At 42.4% G+C, this 15572-nt stretch overlaps 1 protein-coding gene across 3 annotated transcripts in view; it reads right to left on the reverse strand.

Annotated features, from left to right (window-relative positions):
* The window catches only part of PCCB (propionyl-CoA carboxylase subunit beta), a 92308-nt gene extending 81438 nt beyond the window's left edge, over positions 1–10870 (reverse strand). Inside the window, exons 1-5 of one of the 3 annotated variants that reach the window (XM_007087412.3) lie at positions 10483–10870; positions 7976–8095; positions 6908–6976; positions 3953–4009; positions 1509–1622 (exon numbers count right to left, since the gene is read on the reverse strand). In XM_007087412.3, coding sequence (XP_007087474.3) covers positions 1509–1622; positions 3953–4009; positions 6908–6976; positions 7976–8095; positions 10483–10752 — 630 coding nt within the window. In that variant the 5' untranslated portion in view covers positions 10753–10870. Of the gene's footprint in view, positions 1–1508; positions 1623–3952; positions 4010–6907; positions 6977–7975; positions 8096–10048; positions 10082–10482 lie in introns of those variants that run through there. The other 2 variants (XM_042956220.1, XM_042956219.1) reach the window with 2 other exon arrangements.
* Positions 10871–15572: the final 4702 nt, after the last annotated feature.

Below are 15572 nucleotides of genomic sequence, written 5' to 3' on the forward strand. Positions count from 1 at the left end.
TCCTGATTTCTATTACTGTACTCATTTTATCACAGAATGTCCTTGTTCTCAGGAAACACACAATGAAGGCTTTAAGGGCTAAAGGAGGTACAATCTCCAGTTTATTCTCAAATGTTTCAGAGAAATATAACCTGCAAATATATACTTATGGAGGGAAATGATAGAGCAAATGGGCAAAATGTAAACAAGTGGTGAATCTGGGTAAAGGGCATACAGGGAGTTCCTTGAACTGTTTTTGGAATTTTTAGTTAAATTTGAAATTTTATAAAAATTACAAAAAAAATTTTAAACAGTACAGTAGCAGGAAGTGGCTGGAGCTGTAGAAATGACAAGCAGCATTAGTAAATAATTTATTAAAGTCACTGAAGCCTATCTCCTGAAAAGAAAACACAACACAACTTGCAGCCTATACTCACAAAGATGGGTTAGACTAGGAGATATTCTAAAACCCTGATAACCTCTAAAATGTGGGGATTTACTGCCACTTCTCTTATGGCCATGCTTTCTTTCCTTCATTTCCAACACAGGCATGACTACCAGGTTAGGGGGCAAAGGAGATTTTCCAGGCCTAAACTGTTCTGACTATGCCACCCAAAGTGCTAATTCTCCCCAGTAGGTTATTCCTAGAGCTCAAGATTAAAGATTAAAAAGTAGGTTCACAAAGTGGCTTCTCAACGAACATGTGTATTCCCACAACTAGCAGAGCAGCTTACACAAATACACATTTTTCTGATGGATCACAAAGGGCAGTAGCCAGGGATAAACATTCATAAGCCTGCAGGCCAGGGAGATGACAAGAACAGCTGGCCTGATTAGAAACAATGTCTGCCTGTCTCTTTCCTGCCTTCTCCCTATTTCCTCCCCTCCCCAGAAATACAGACCTCTCCCTTTCCTCAAGTTTCCATCTGGCAGTATCTCTCTCCCTTACCCCAACCTCCTTTACCTTCTTATAACATACTTCCTACTTCAAGTAATACATCTAATCTACTTTTGTGTTTTTCATTTCTTTCTTTGTAATTTTAGTTTGTAAGTAAGCAGAAAGATCTGATATACTGTTCATCAAATGTTTCTGAATAGTGGGATTTGGCTGATTTTTCTTCTTTGTACTACAACTTGAACTTCATATGATGATATTGTGTTTTAAACAAAATAAAATACTATTTTTTTAATTCCTAATTCTAGCAAATCAATTCATTTTAAACTTTCATAATATTCCATGTCCCTTGCTTTTGAGAAAAATAATTAGGTGATTTCCCCTATAAGTGATCTTTAATTTTGTTTTCCCCTAAGAGTTGCCCTCTGTGATAAAAAAAAAGTAAACCCTCTCCACCTACTCTCTTGCTTTTTGTACACCTTCCATGCCTTCCCCAATGACACAGGAAGAAGCCACAGAACAGACACAAGGTAGATAACAAGGAATAGGGATGGGAAAGCTCTAACCAGGGCACAGCTTAGAAATTAAGCCTTGTATTATTTTATTCTGTAAATGCTATTAACAGGTTTCTTACCAGAAAAATGTCTGCATAGCCAGCCAAAGACTCTACTCCCTCTTGGATCCGTGCTCCCCCAGAGTCATTCAGTCCAATCACTGGAGCCCCCACTGTCATGGCCTGGTCCATGATCTGAGACAGCAAAGCAATCTTTTATGAGACAACTGATCCTTTTATCAAAAACAATTTATAAAGTACCATGGTGTTTTCTGGAAAATGTTCCAAGTGCACTTTTCTTTTTAAATGCTCATTCTGAGAGAGAGAGAGAGAGAGAGAGAGAGAGAGAGAGAGAGGAGAGCACGCGCATGTGAATAGGGAGAGGGGCAGAGAGAGAAGAGAGAGAATCCCAAGTAGGCTCCACACTGTCAGCACAGAGCACGATGCAGGACTCAATCTCATGAGCCATGAGATCATGACCTGAGCTGCAATCAAGAGTTGGATGTTTAACCAAGTGAGCCATTTGGGCACTCCTAATTACACTTCTCAAAACAGGAATCATTAACACTGGCTTCATTCCCCATGATGATTAGGTACCTCCATGGAAAACAGAACCAAAATTTTAAGGGCTGATTAAAGCCCTTCAGGCATCCAAGAGCCAAAGCACTTCCCACCAGCAGGGGATAAGACTGCTCATAGCAACCATTTCTGAGCCACAGGCCCAGGCTATAATATTTTCCAGTATCCAGTTTTGTTCCCAACTTTTTTTTTTTCAAGCAGGTTCCATGCCCAACGTAGGGCTTGGGCATGGCCTTGAGAACTCATGACCTTGAGATCTCATGACCTTGAGATCAAGAGTCACATGTTCTACTGGCTGAGCCAGTCAGGCGTCACCACCTACCCCTGCACCCCTTACTCTTTTGAAAGAACTGACACTAAGCACAATAACAAAATAGTATTTTTATGAAAGTACATGTAGATCCATCTGTTAACCAGAGCCAGGCCCAAGCCTGATTTCACTTGCAATAAGGCATATTTTCCTCATGGGTCAGTAGCTGAGGGCTTAATAAGCAACATTCCTAAGAACCCTTTTCAGTTCACAAAGTACTTCCGCTTCCATTATCTCATTCAACCTGATAACAGAGGCAGTGAAAAGAAAAATTAGAGAGGATTAAAAGTTAAGTGATCGGCCCAAGGTTTCAGAAATAATACATGACAAGATCACATCTAGAATCCAGGTTTTCCATTACACAGGGAAGCACTGCTTGACTATTAACAGTCAACCGTACCTTTAATTCCACATTTCTCCAAGTATGATCTATACTTTTATTCATCTCCAGAGCATCTCATCACTAGCAGTGGGGGTTTTTTAGGTTTTTTTTTTTAATTTTTTTTTACATTTATTTATTTTTGAGAAACAGAGTGAGACAAAGCATGAGCAGGGGAGGGGCAGAGAGAGAAGGAGACACAGAATCTGAAGCAGACTCCAGGCTCTGAGCAAGTGGTCAGCACAGAGCCTGATGCGGGACCCGAACCCGCAAACTGTGAGATCATGACCTGAGCCGAAGTTGGACACTCAACAGACTGAGCCACCCAGGTGCCCCAGCAGTGTTTTTTAAAATACCATCATATAATCCTTGCACTGTTCTTTATCCTTTAGTACCTGGACTCTCCACCTAGATCATGGGCTCTTTACCTGGAGTCTTCAGAATCCCAAGGGGTCTGTAATAGATTTCGTCCATGCAGTGCTTGGATGGGAAAAAATTTAATCTTTACCTTTATTAACTCTAGCTGATCTTTAACATACCTTTTAATTATGAACACAGGAAACAAAATCATTATTTTATGAGAAATACCTGTGACTTTATATTAATAGAAGCCACGGATATTTTTATGTCACACTAAAGTTGCAGGTATCTTGAAGTAGCATTTTCACTCATGCCTACTTTGAAACTATAGAGGTTTAAATGCACAGCTAATTCTTGTTATTTGATAAATTTGAAAGCACACAGATTACAAATAGGAGTGCCTGGGTGGCTCAGTTGATTAAGCATCCTAGTCTTGATTTCAGCTCAGGTCATAATCTCACAGTTGGGGAGATCAAGCCCCATGTCAGGCTCTGTGCAGACAGTGCAGAGCCTGCTTGGGATTTTCTTTCTCTCTCTCTCTCTCTCTCTCTCTCTCTCTCTCTCTCTCTCTCTCTTTCTCTCTCTCTCTCCCTCCCTCCCTCCCTCCCTCCCTCCCTCTCAAAATAAACAAACATAAAAAGCATGAATATTACAATTGTAATTTTTTTTTAATATTTTTTAATTCTTTGTAATCCTACATATCTTATGCATGTAAATCATTACCAGGTTGCCAAAGGGATCCATGATACAAAAAATGTGAAGAATTCCTGCCTTGGACTAAAGGGATGTTTGGGTCTGCACCCACCCCACATACACAGCTCATTGCCTTGCACCCCAATATTTAATATGAACTATGTGACTGATGAAAGTACTGGGTTTTCAAGATTAAATACTTACTTTGCAGATCTTTTGGGCATGTGCCCCAGACAGACTACCTCCAAAAACTGTAAAATCCTAAAAAGAAAACAAATCAACAAATAAAATATAGTCACTAGCCAGGAATGAAAAGCCAGGAGGAAGACAAAATGAAAAACTCTTAGTCAAAAGTTTTTGAAGGATTTTCAGGAGTTCAAAAAATTAGGAATGGTCTTTTATTCACTATTCTATGGAGTAATTTGTACCTTAGAGGGAATTCATGTATTGTCAACAGCAAAAGACAGTCTTTGCTCTACAAAAATGAATCCTAGCTCTCTAAGGAAAACTTTTCATGCAGAATTAACCTGAAAAATCAGATTCTATAGATGTCAGGCAGGCAATTCTATTACTAGAAATATTTGCCATTCTGGGGCTCCTGGGTAGCTCAGTCAGTTGGGCGTCCGACTTCGGCTCAGCTCATGATCTCATGGTCCGTGAGTTCGAGCCCCACGTCAGGCTCTGTGCTGACAGCTCAGAGCCTGGAGCCTGTTTCAGATTCTGTGTCTCCCTCTCTCTGACCCTCCCCCGTTCATGCTCTGTCTCCCTCTGTCTCAAAAATAAATAAACATTAAAAAAAAAAAAAAAAGAAAAAGAAATATTTGCCATTTTGACGAGAGGTTAAAAAAAAAAAAAAAAGACAATCAGAGCCCTCACGGCTTCCTCTTGCTTATGGAATTTCATTACCTTCTGATATAAAGGGCTTCTTGTGGGAAGGACCTCCTTTCTAAAACCACCTCAAAAAGCAAGTAATTAAAAACCGAGTCAGCTCAGGAGGACAAAAAAGGAAGAGGAAACAATGGCAGAGGAGAGAGTGAACAACAAACTCAGGGGAACTGAAAGCACAAAAAGAATATCTGACTTGGAGCAAATGGAAGCCTATATACTGCAGGGGGAGTAACCACAAGGATGGAACAACCCAGGAACTATAGGAAGGGGTGGGGGGGGGCAGGGGAACAGACTGATAAAAACTCTGGGTTAGGAGCAGTTGGACCCCACAGGGCCTCTCCTTCACCTTGAGAAGAGGAAACATTTATTCTCTAAAGCAATTTCACCAGAAGGACTCTGGATTCACAATCACCAGTGGCAAAAGAAAGCAAAGGTGAGGCTAAAAACATCTGAGATTAGGAACCTATACAAGAATAGATTGTCCTCCCCCAGAACATACCTATGAACAATTATCAGTCAAGAGACTAAGGCTGCTTCTACAGAAAAGCAGAAGATCCCCAGAAAAAACAACTGCAGATATTAACATTTTGGGGATCAGTACAAAAAACTGGCTTATCACTCCCTACCCTAAGTATCCTTCAGGGCTTATTTCAAATGCCCCATTTTCCCTAAAGCATTCCTCAAGGCTGAATGTGATCGTCCACTGTCCCGGGCCCACAGCACTTACCCAGAATCACTCTTGCCCTCATCTGTACAGATCTCCTGTTCTGCCCCAATTTATCTACAAAATGAGATTAGGTTTTTCAGGGCAGGAACTCTGGCTCAGTCATCTCCCTCTCCTCGCCCCCAATCCTCATCCTACCCTACCCCACGGGCATAAGAAGTAATCAAAAGTATCAATTCAATGAATTTTGTATTTGCTCAAAAGTTAGAAGGTTGAGTCCAGAAAGTACAATAACTTACTTTGTTCTAGCTATCTTATTAATAATTCCTTCTGTACACGTTTTTGCATCTTTCTTTCTGTACAAGTTTTTGCCTAGCTCTCATAATTTCTTCTAGTTAAGTAGTTGGTAGACCCATTTATAACAGTTTTAAAACATGTCAAAGGTAATTCATTAAGTGAATGAGTACTAAGTACATTTAAAATTAATCAGTTATTTAATAGTGAACCCATAATTTTAATATTTAACAAGCTTTATAATTTTAGATCTGTAAAAGGAACTAAGTATTTAGAATTATACGTATACTTCCATGTCTTGAGGTGGAGAGGGGTGGTAATCAAACCCAAAATAATAAAGTGTTAGTTTACTATTAGCTGCTGTAACAATTACCACAAATTCAGTGGTTTAAAACAACACAAATTTATTCTCTTCACAGTTCTGTAATTTAGAAGTCTTACATGGGCCTCACTGAGCTACTCTCAAGGTTAGCATGATTAGATGTCTTTCTGGAGGCTCCAAGGGAGAATCTGTTTTCTTGCCTTTTCCCTGTTCTGGCGAACAAATGCATTCCTTTGCTCATGACCTCCTTCCTCCATCTTCTTAGACACCAATGGCAGGTGAAGCCCTTCCCAGCACATTCTTCCGACCTCCTCTTCTGCCTCTCCTTCTTTTAAGGACCCTTGTGTTTATATGTGTCCACCTGGGTAACCCAGCCTACTTTATTTTAAGGCCAGCTAATCAGTGACACTAATTCCATCTGCAGCTTAATTCCCCTTTGCCATGTAAGGTAATATAGTCACAGGTTTTGAGAATTAGGAGTTGGACATCTTTGGGAGCTATTCTGCCTACTATATTTTCCTATGGTTTCAGTGTGAAGAAACTGTATCCGTCCTTATGAAGCCTAACAAAACTTGTTTGAATAGTTTCATGAAGCCCAAAACTGAGGGGCCTATGTTCCTGAGACTCAAGTCCCTTCCACCCAGGCTGCATTCACAGCACTCTCTTAGGCCCACACATTGCCCAGGACATGGATGCCCTCCAGGCACACACCCAACCCACCAAGAAACATCTCATTCACTTAGAATAAACTCCTGGTTCCTGGGACTTTTTACATGATTACTGCCCTGTGATTATCCCTAAAACAGACTAAGGATTCTGAGAAAAACACATACTATGGTAGAATATTCTGGACACATGCACTGAAAAACAAAGTATATCCCTCTTCTGCCCCCACTACAGGCAAGTTTTCATTCCTCAAGACTTTCTTCTCACATAGTTGGTCCTGGCTCTGCCCTCCAGGAAAGCTCGGCCTATTCGAGTTATTAAATACCTGACTGAAGACATAAACCAATCTTCCATTGATTCGGCCCCGTCCAGTGACCACACTGTCTCCAGGAAACTACCAGAAAAACAGAAAAATAAAAGTTAAAAAAACCAAATACATCTTTTAATGAATTTGACAATTATGCCCGAATGAAAGACAAAAAAAATAAAATAACCCACCCTAAATTTCTTAAAATTCAATATGAACCAAGAACATGAAGGAATCTCCCCTTCCCCTTCTCAGCTCTGCAATAGCAAGCACTAGGCTACTGGTTCATCAACAGAAGTAACGGACACTATAGTTAGGCCTCATCTTCCTTCTTAACAGTAAAATAATCAAGACTCCCCCTAGGGCCACTGCTACCAAATGCCACAGGAAGGAGAAGGGCATATAATGACACATGGCAACTCTAGAAAGCCACACACCCCACCTCCAAGCCTTAGGGAAAACCCATCATTTTGCTTGGAATCCTGGAATATTGTGTAGCCCATAATGACTCAAACGGAGCCAGCTGATGCGATGCCAAATTCACAAATCTTTGGTGAATAACAGCATATATACAGACCTGAAGAAAACTGATCAAAAATGAATCCAGAGAACTCTGCATACCATGGAGAACATCCAATTAAAAAAAGTGTCGGTGACTCTGACTTTAAAAACTCCATAAAGTCAAAGTGTCAAAAGAGGCAAGTGGTCCTGCTTTAGGGGTCTCTGGTGCCTAGATGGACCAGAACACAACCAAGACATTTTCGCCTTTCCTTCTAAGTTTGTCACTCCATACCTGCGAGAACTCTGAACCCACAACCAGAGACCTGGAAACTGGGCCATAGTCACACTGCACAAGGTATGAACAGTCCCATTCCATTCCTTCATCTGCAAAGGTAACTGGGGGAATCTGGAGGCCCAATAGTACTTCTTCAGAGGCACTCTTACAGTTTCAGCCCTCTAACTTGAAAACTATTAAATGTACCTTGAGTTCCAGATGGCCTTCATTATTAGGCTAATGAGTAGGTCAGCAGGGCCACGGCTAGACAGTGCAACTTAGAGGCTCACACCACCATTGTAAAAAGATACCTTATTCTTATCAGCAGCCATTCCAAAATCTGCACATCTGTGTTCCACAAACATGTCGCTCTCAACAAAACTGCCAGGGTCCAGCAAGAGGCTGATCCGCTCTCTGGCAGTCAGCTTTCCCTAAAATACAACAAAAACCATTCAGTCATGTCATCATAGAGAAGGTCAGTAAGCAAGGAGTGCTTGTGAGTGGGCCACGAAGACAGGTTTTGCCCCCTCACCTCACATGAAAGCCTCTATTCCATCAACCCACCCAAAACACTGGTGTTATCAGTAGATATCAGCCAGTAAGTAAATCAGGGCAGACAGGCTACTCCAGGAGCTACCAACTGTGGAGGGTAAATAAGGAAGTGGGAAGAGGAAAAGATGGAGAGAAGTGGGGGTAAGGAGAGCCTGACCCTGGAACAAGATAACTAGTTACACAAACATTTACTGGAGACCTAAGGAGTAATAAAAAGAAGAATGGAAAAGTAGGAGGTGGAAAACTAAATCAGGCTTACTGAAGGGCCTAAGGCTACACCCCCACATTCACAAGTTTCTTCTAGGGAACCCCACACAAACTCACCTCACTAGTGTCCAACCCCAAAGACACTTTCAGGACTACTTCCTGGTTCTTCTGCCTCTTCTATGGCTTCTCCTACTATCCTACATTGGGGCTCGGCTTAGAAACCCCACACCTGACAGTGATACTATAATATGGCAACAACCCCACAGCAGGTAGTGCCTGAGATGAAAAGGAGTTAAACAGAGTGGTAAAGAGCTCATGTGAGAGGAGTGAAAAATTGCTTCTTGGAGAGGAGGTTGGAACCTTCAACTTATCAAGAGCCTCTGTTGCTTGGACTCTCAAGCCCTTAGACTAAGCCAAACACCCAGGCCTACTGTCCTCTGCCCTCTCTCCACCCCAGGGAAAAACCTCAAGTTGGCTCTTTTTTCCCCCCATAATAAAGCAGCCAAAGCCAGTGAGGTCGTTTTAAAACAGACAAGCGTATATACACTGTTGTGTGGAGTAAGTTTTCCAGAAAGCAATTTAGCAACATATATTAGAGTGTTCAAAATATTCCTATCTTTTGACCCAGTGATTCCGTTTCTGGAAATCTATCCTATGGAAGTCATCCAAAAATTGCTGAAAAGGGGGTGGAGTGGGGGATTTAAATCAAGTCAGCCTCCTAAGTCAGCTCTGGCAAAAGAAAAATAGCATCTGGAGCCTGCATCAAAACCCAGTAGGGTCCACCTAGCGAAGAGGTGGGGTGATGTTCCAGGGAGAATTCAGCAATGGGCCCCAATACAAAGCGTGCACAGGAGCACTGCCAGGCCTTTCCAAAGTATGATGTAAAAATTCCTTCAACCCAGACAGAGCCACCCCAGGGGAGGAAGGGAAAGCACTCCTGGCACCACACACAACCAAATATACATCTTGCTCCCAAGAGTTAAGAATTATTACTATCTTCTGTTTAGAATAAACTGACTCCTCAGGATTAAGTAACTTGTCAAAAAGGAATGGTCAGCTTCATGCTCTTGTCAAATGGGGATTTCCATCTAAATCAACACCTAGAATCCAATCAAGAACTAGTTCGAATTTCCTCACTGAAGACCCCCAGCCTTCCACCCCAGTCACCACCCCCAGGCTTGACATGTGCCTCGGTGCCCTTCACCGCTAAGAATTTCACTTCTGCATCTTCCTGGTTATTTAACTCACCCAGCACAAAGGTCCAGTTTCACACACATGTCAGTGACGCACCGCGTGAGCCTACTTCCAAGTCCCTGGTCACCCATCTGGGCCTCAGTTTCTCCTGCTGATAAATGGCCACCCAGCTTATCTCTGAAGGCCAGCTGTAATTCTCGCCTCAAAAACCTCCCTGCCTCCGTCGCGCATCGTGCCTTTCCTACCCAGCATGTCTATGCATGCTGAGATCTTAAAGGCCTTCAGCCAGCATTGAGGAGGCAGAAGTTCCCACAAGATCCGGGAGCTCAACCCACCCCAGATTAATGTGAGAGTTTGCCCAAGTTTCTTCCCCCACCATATGCTTTGATTTTCCTGTTACCATGATGGAGCAAGAACCGTATACTACCTACCACTCTTCCTCCGGGCATGAGAAGAACACGCAGAATTTTTGTTTTGTTTCGTTTTTTTAAGTGCCCGTCATCGCTTCTGTAGCTCTACCAATAAGATTGTGAGGGGGAAAATACTATTTTCTCCTTTCAATAAACTGACTCCTAGCGATTAACTGGTCCAAAAGTTTATAGAAGTTAAATGGTGAGTTGTCTGGGGCCGAGCAGCTGCGACTAAAAATCCAGAAGTAAAGCACAGGGCAATGAGGCACAAAGGTGCTTATTCTCGTTTTACCTGCCATTTGGTGAAAGGCTACAGGTTCTCAAGGTGAACCTTCTCGTCCCCGCCCCTCCTCGGCATCGCGTGGATTGGCTGAAAGGACTGGGGCGCCGCGAGCCGGCAACTCTGTAATAGGTTGCGAACGCCAGGGGGATGGTCGGGTCCCCCTAGGACTCACTCGTTTATGCTGTGCGTCGATGCGACGCTGGCCTCCTCCCAGCAACGCGGCGCTGCGCTTGTTTTCGATGCGCTCGTTAACCGAGACGGGCTGGCTACACAGGCTGCGGACAGCACTGCGGAGACCGCCCACCACAACGCTGAGTCTTGCTCCAGCCGCCACCACGCGCATTGCCACCGCCATCTTTGCTCCGCGGCGAGCTCCCAGCCGCTGTGCCTGAGTACGCTTCTGCGTCAAGAGTGGGCATCGGGTTCTGCGCCTGCGCAGCATGGGTGGGACGTAGAGAGCCTATGGGCTGGACGTCACAGCACGCTTAGGAGAAAAGCCTGAGAGTTTGAGACTCCCTACCGCTCTGGGACATCATCCTGAGAAGGATAGTACTGTCCTCAGATCTGGTGCCTTTCTTGCTGCACAGAAGATGGATTTAATCCTTGCTCTTTTCTGGCTACCTTGACCTCGAATTTGGTCGTCCCACCACCTCCAGAAAATGAGTAGGTAATAGGAGCTAACCAACATGTATTAAACACTGCCAGGTGTGGCTTAAAGCACTCACGTGCATTAGCTTATTATCCTGATTTCACAGATGAGGCAAATGAAGCACAGAGAGGTAGAGTGATTTGATCAAGAGCCAACACTAAAGATGTGGTGGAACCAGGATTCAGACACACAGACCAACTATGTGCCGCACTTAACCTCTAGTGGGTAGTTCTCAAAATGTGGGCCCAGCAGTGGGAACAAGTGGGAAATGCAGACTTTCAAATTCTCATACTCCGCCCCAGACCAACTGAATTAAATTCTGAGGGAGCAGCCAGCAATCTGTTTCACCAGACGACCTCTAGGTGATTGTGACGCTTGCTAGATTTTGAGAACTACTCCTCTAGGAATTTAGAACTGAACTCTTAGGAGCTTGTCCATCTGTTTCCCCAGCTAACAAGCAGCTCTTTAAGGCAAAGTGCAAGGTGTCTATTTTGCATTCTTAGCTACAGAAAACTACTAAAATTGATCATTAAACCCTCCAAGCTCCAGCTCACAGCTAGAGCCTTCATAAAGTCCAAATTCTGGGTTGGGACTTTGATGTTAATTCAATTCAGCAAATCTTTTTGAGCACCTACTATGTGCCAAGAACTAACCACCAGTGTTTTTCATATTTCCTGGAGTAGGAATTGTTCACCTAGCATGCAAGGAAGCTGAGAGTCCAAAGTCTGAGGTTGTGTGACTGGACAAAGCCTACCTGCATGTGCCTGACCCCATAGTAGATGTTGTTGGCCCGGCATCTGGGTCCCTGCTTTAAGAACCTCATCAACCTGGAGAGAGAGACAAAGGATCTGCCTGGTAGCACAGGGGAGAATTTGGGCAAGGCTGGATGTGTCAAGAAGAGTAGCTCTGAAATGTAACTGCATGTAGCATATAAAGATTCCCATACGGTTCTACCATCCACTTTTTGGGAATGGTGGTAAATGAGACTGCAAAGCAATAACAGACTTAAAGTATGAAGAATTTTGCCATGTTCAGAAATTGGGAGTTCATTTGGGCTGGGGGCCATGAGACTCTTGTTCTAACATGTTTTGCAGATCCCTCTCCAGTGGCACATCTCACACTGTGGTAAGATTGGTTAGCTCATTTCTCAGCTAGATTCCCAAGTCAGAGGGCATCAACTGTGGCTGGCTTGCTCACCACTGTAGCCCCTGCACCTAGAACAAGGCCCTGTACATAGGAAGCCTTCAGAATGTATTTGCAGAATTGAATTGAGCTAGCAGAAAGGCAATTGCATGTGGCTCAAGAGGTTTTTTCCTACACCTATGCATCCTTCCAGGCTCTGCTCAGGTATCATCTCCTCAAGGCAGTACTCTGATCTCCCTTCTGCCTGGGTTAGGGAAAGTATCAGTCCCTCAGGAAAGCAAGGAAGTTTTTCTTATTTAACTTTCAATAACCAGTGGTTAGCAGAAAGCCCAGTCCATAAATAACTGTTAGACTGAACCCAATTTTTCCCTCTCTCTCCACTTTCCCTTTCCCCTCCTCTCATTCTTCCTCCTCACTGTTTTAGTGCCCTACCATGGGTATTATATATACAGTCCTATAGATCTATACTGTTATTCTTTACCTCAGACGGAATTCCCAGCCTAGGATGGGTGGAGGTGGGGTAGAAGGAGGGTTGAACTACCTGGTAATTTCCCTCTGGAATCCTAGCATACTCCGAGCTGTTTTCCTGCCCCTAGTCCTCCTTGCTTGCATTATTTCTCCATTTTGAAACAGAAGTCACCCTGACCTAGCTGTTCTATCCTAGTCAGTGATCACTGTCAGTGAAGATGGGTGAAATGGAAGGAAGGAGTAAATTTGGAAAAGGTCACACATATTTGGGTGAGCGTGTTATCCAGATCTTCTGAGAAGCAGCTGCCAAGAAAGGAATTAAATGTGCAAGAAATCAATTAGGGGAACGACCTGTGAGAGAAAATGGGGCAGCAGCTGGGAGAGGCTGGGAGAACTATCAGATTGCAGTACAAGTCTGAACCCCAGCCAAGGAGAAAGGGAAGGAAAAAAGGTGATTAGGAGCTCCTTAGACTACTGTGCACATTTAAGGAAAGTTCAGCAAGGCTGTCAAGGAGTCCTAGAGCCAAAATATTCCTGCCCGTGCTTGGCTGGTAGCAGCCCATGAGAGGTGTGGCCTCAGTACAAATGCAGCAATTAATTTCAGATCAGTCAATTACTCTTAATGCAATCCGGGTGTCTCGTCACCTTAGCAAGTTTGAGGTGGTTGAAAGTAAAAGGGTGTGAGAGGAAATTTTGGAGAGGAGCTGCCATCCGTATGAGAAGAGAGGATTTTTAAGATGTTTCTTATGCCTTATGAATGTACTTCTCTCCTTAGTGTTTTATTTTTTAATGAAAAAAAAAATGAAATGCTTTAGTTACTTTTTTTTTTTTCTAGACTGCGTGCCTTGGACTGCTAAGATTGGGTCATAAGAACCCTGTCTTTAAATTTCAGTTAAAACTGTATTATTGGGCGTTTGGGTGGCTCAGTTGTTTGGGCATCCGACTTTGGCTCAGGTCATGATCTCACGGCTCTGGGTTCGAGCCCCACGTCGGGCTCTGTGTTGACAGCTCAGAGCCTGGAGCCTGCTTTGGATTCTGTGGCTCCCTCTCTCTCTGCCCCTCCCCCTCTCATGCCCTGTCTCTCTCTCCTTCAAAAATAAATAAACATTTAAATTTTTTTTTAAAGAAACTGTGATTATTAAGAACTGGAAACTGTTTTTCCCACACCACACACCAAAATCCTCATCTTTTCTGACTCCCTGAGCTCTGTGGGAAATGAGCAGAGCTCTTCTGTACCTTTTCCCAGAGGCACTTCCAGGCCATTCTTCCACCATTGTTGAGCTGTTCTTTCTTTGAAGTTTTTGCCATCTGTTGGTGCCACCTTTCAGCATTTTCTGACCTCCACAACACACACCCCTCTCCCTTCTCCTGTGATTTCCACATAAGGCTCACTTTCCTCCTCTCTCCTGCTGTATTATTCAGGGGTCTCCAGAGAAAGAGAACCATTAGGATATATGTAGATATATGTATGAAGAGATTTATTGTAAGAATTGGCTCATGTTGTTATGGAGGCTAAGAAGTCATGCATTCTGCTATCTGAAAGATGGACCAGAGCAAGTAGGCAAGAAAAAAATAAATATGCAAGAGGCACCGAAATTGGAAAGAAAGAAATAAAACTGTCACTATTTGCAGATGACATGAAATTATATAGAGAAACCCCTGAAGACTCTAATGAAAAACATTAGAACTAATAAACTCAGCAAAGTTGCAGGATAAAATCAATATACAAACATCCACTGTGTTTCTATACACTAACAATGAGCTATCAGAAACTAAGAAAACAATCCCATTTACAATTGCATCAAAAGAATAAAATATCTGAAAATAATTTTAACCAAGATAAAGGACCTGTGTACTTCAAACTGTAAGAGGTTAATGTAAGGTTGGAGAAGACATAATAAGTGGACAGAGATTCCAAGCTCATGGGTTGGAAGAATTAATACTTAATGTGTCCATACTACCCAAAGCAGTATGTAGATTCAATGCAATCTGTATCAAAATTCCAATGGCATTTTTCATAGAAATACAATTAAAAAATACTAAATTTGTATAGAACCACGAAAAAACCCAAGTAGCCAAAGCACTCTTGAGAAAGAAGAAAAAAGCTGGAGGCATCACACTCCTTGATTTCAAAGTATATTACAAAGTTATAGTAATCAAAACAGTATGGTATTGGAAGAAACACAGAGTGCCTAGAAGTAAACCCACACACATATGATCAATTAATTTATGACAAAGGATCCAAGAATATACAATGGTAAAAGGACAATGTCTTCAATAAATGGTGTTGGGAAAATTATACAGCCACATGCAAAAGAATGAAACTGGGACGACTACCAAATAGCATACACAAAAATTTACTAAAAATGGATTAAATACTTGAATATAAGACCCAAAAATCATAAAACTCCTAGGAAAAAAACATAAGCAGTAAGCTTTTGGCATAGGCCTTGGTGATGATTTTTTGATTTGATGCCAAATGTAAAGACAACAAAAGCAAAAGTAAGTGGAACTACATCAAACTAAAAGTCTTCTGTGTGGCAAAGGACATCAACAAAATGAAAAAGCAACCCACTAAGTGGGAGAAAATATTTGCAAATCATATAGCTAATAAAAGGCTAATATTCAAAATATATCAAGAATTCATACAATTCAGTAAAAAAAGTCAATCTTATTTAAAAATGGACAGAACCAGGTCACCTGGGTGGCTCAGTCAGTTGAGCATCCAACTCTTGATTTCAGCTCAGGTCATGGTCCCAGGGTCATGGCATGGGGTCCCATGTCCAGCTCCACGCTGGGATTTCATCTACCCCTTTTTCTCTCTCCCTCCCTCTCTCTCTCAAATAAATAATTTAAAAATTGCCAAAAACATAAAATAAAAATGGGCAGAAGATTTGAATAGACATTTTTCCAAAGAAGACAAACAGATAACTAAAAGGTACAAGAAAAGATGCTCAACATCACTAATTATCAGGGAAATGCAAATCCAAATCATAATGAGG

Source organism: Panthera tigris, chromosome C2 (assembly GCF_018350195.1).
Source record: "Panthera tigris isolate Pti1 chromosome C2, P.tigris_Pti1_mat1.1, whole genome shotgun sequence".
NCBI lineage: Eukaryota > Metazoa > Chordata > Mammalia > Carnivora > Felidae > Panthera > Panthera tigris.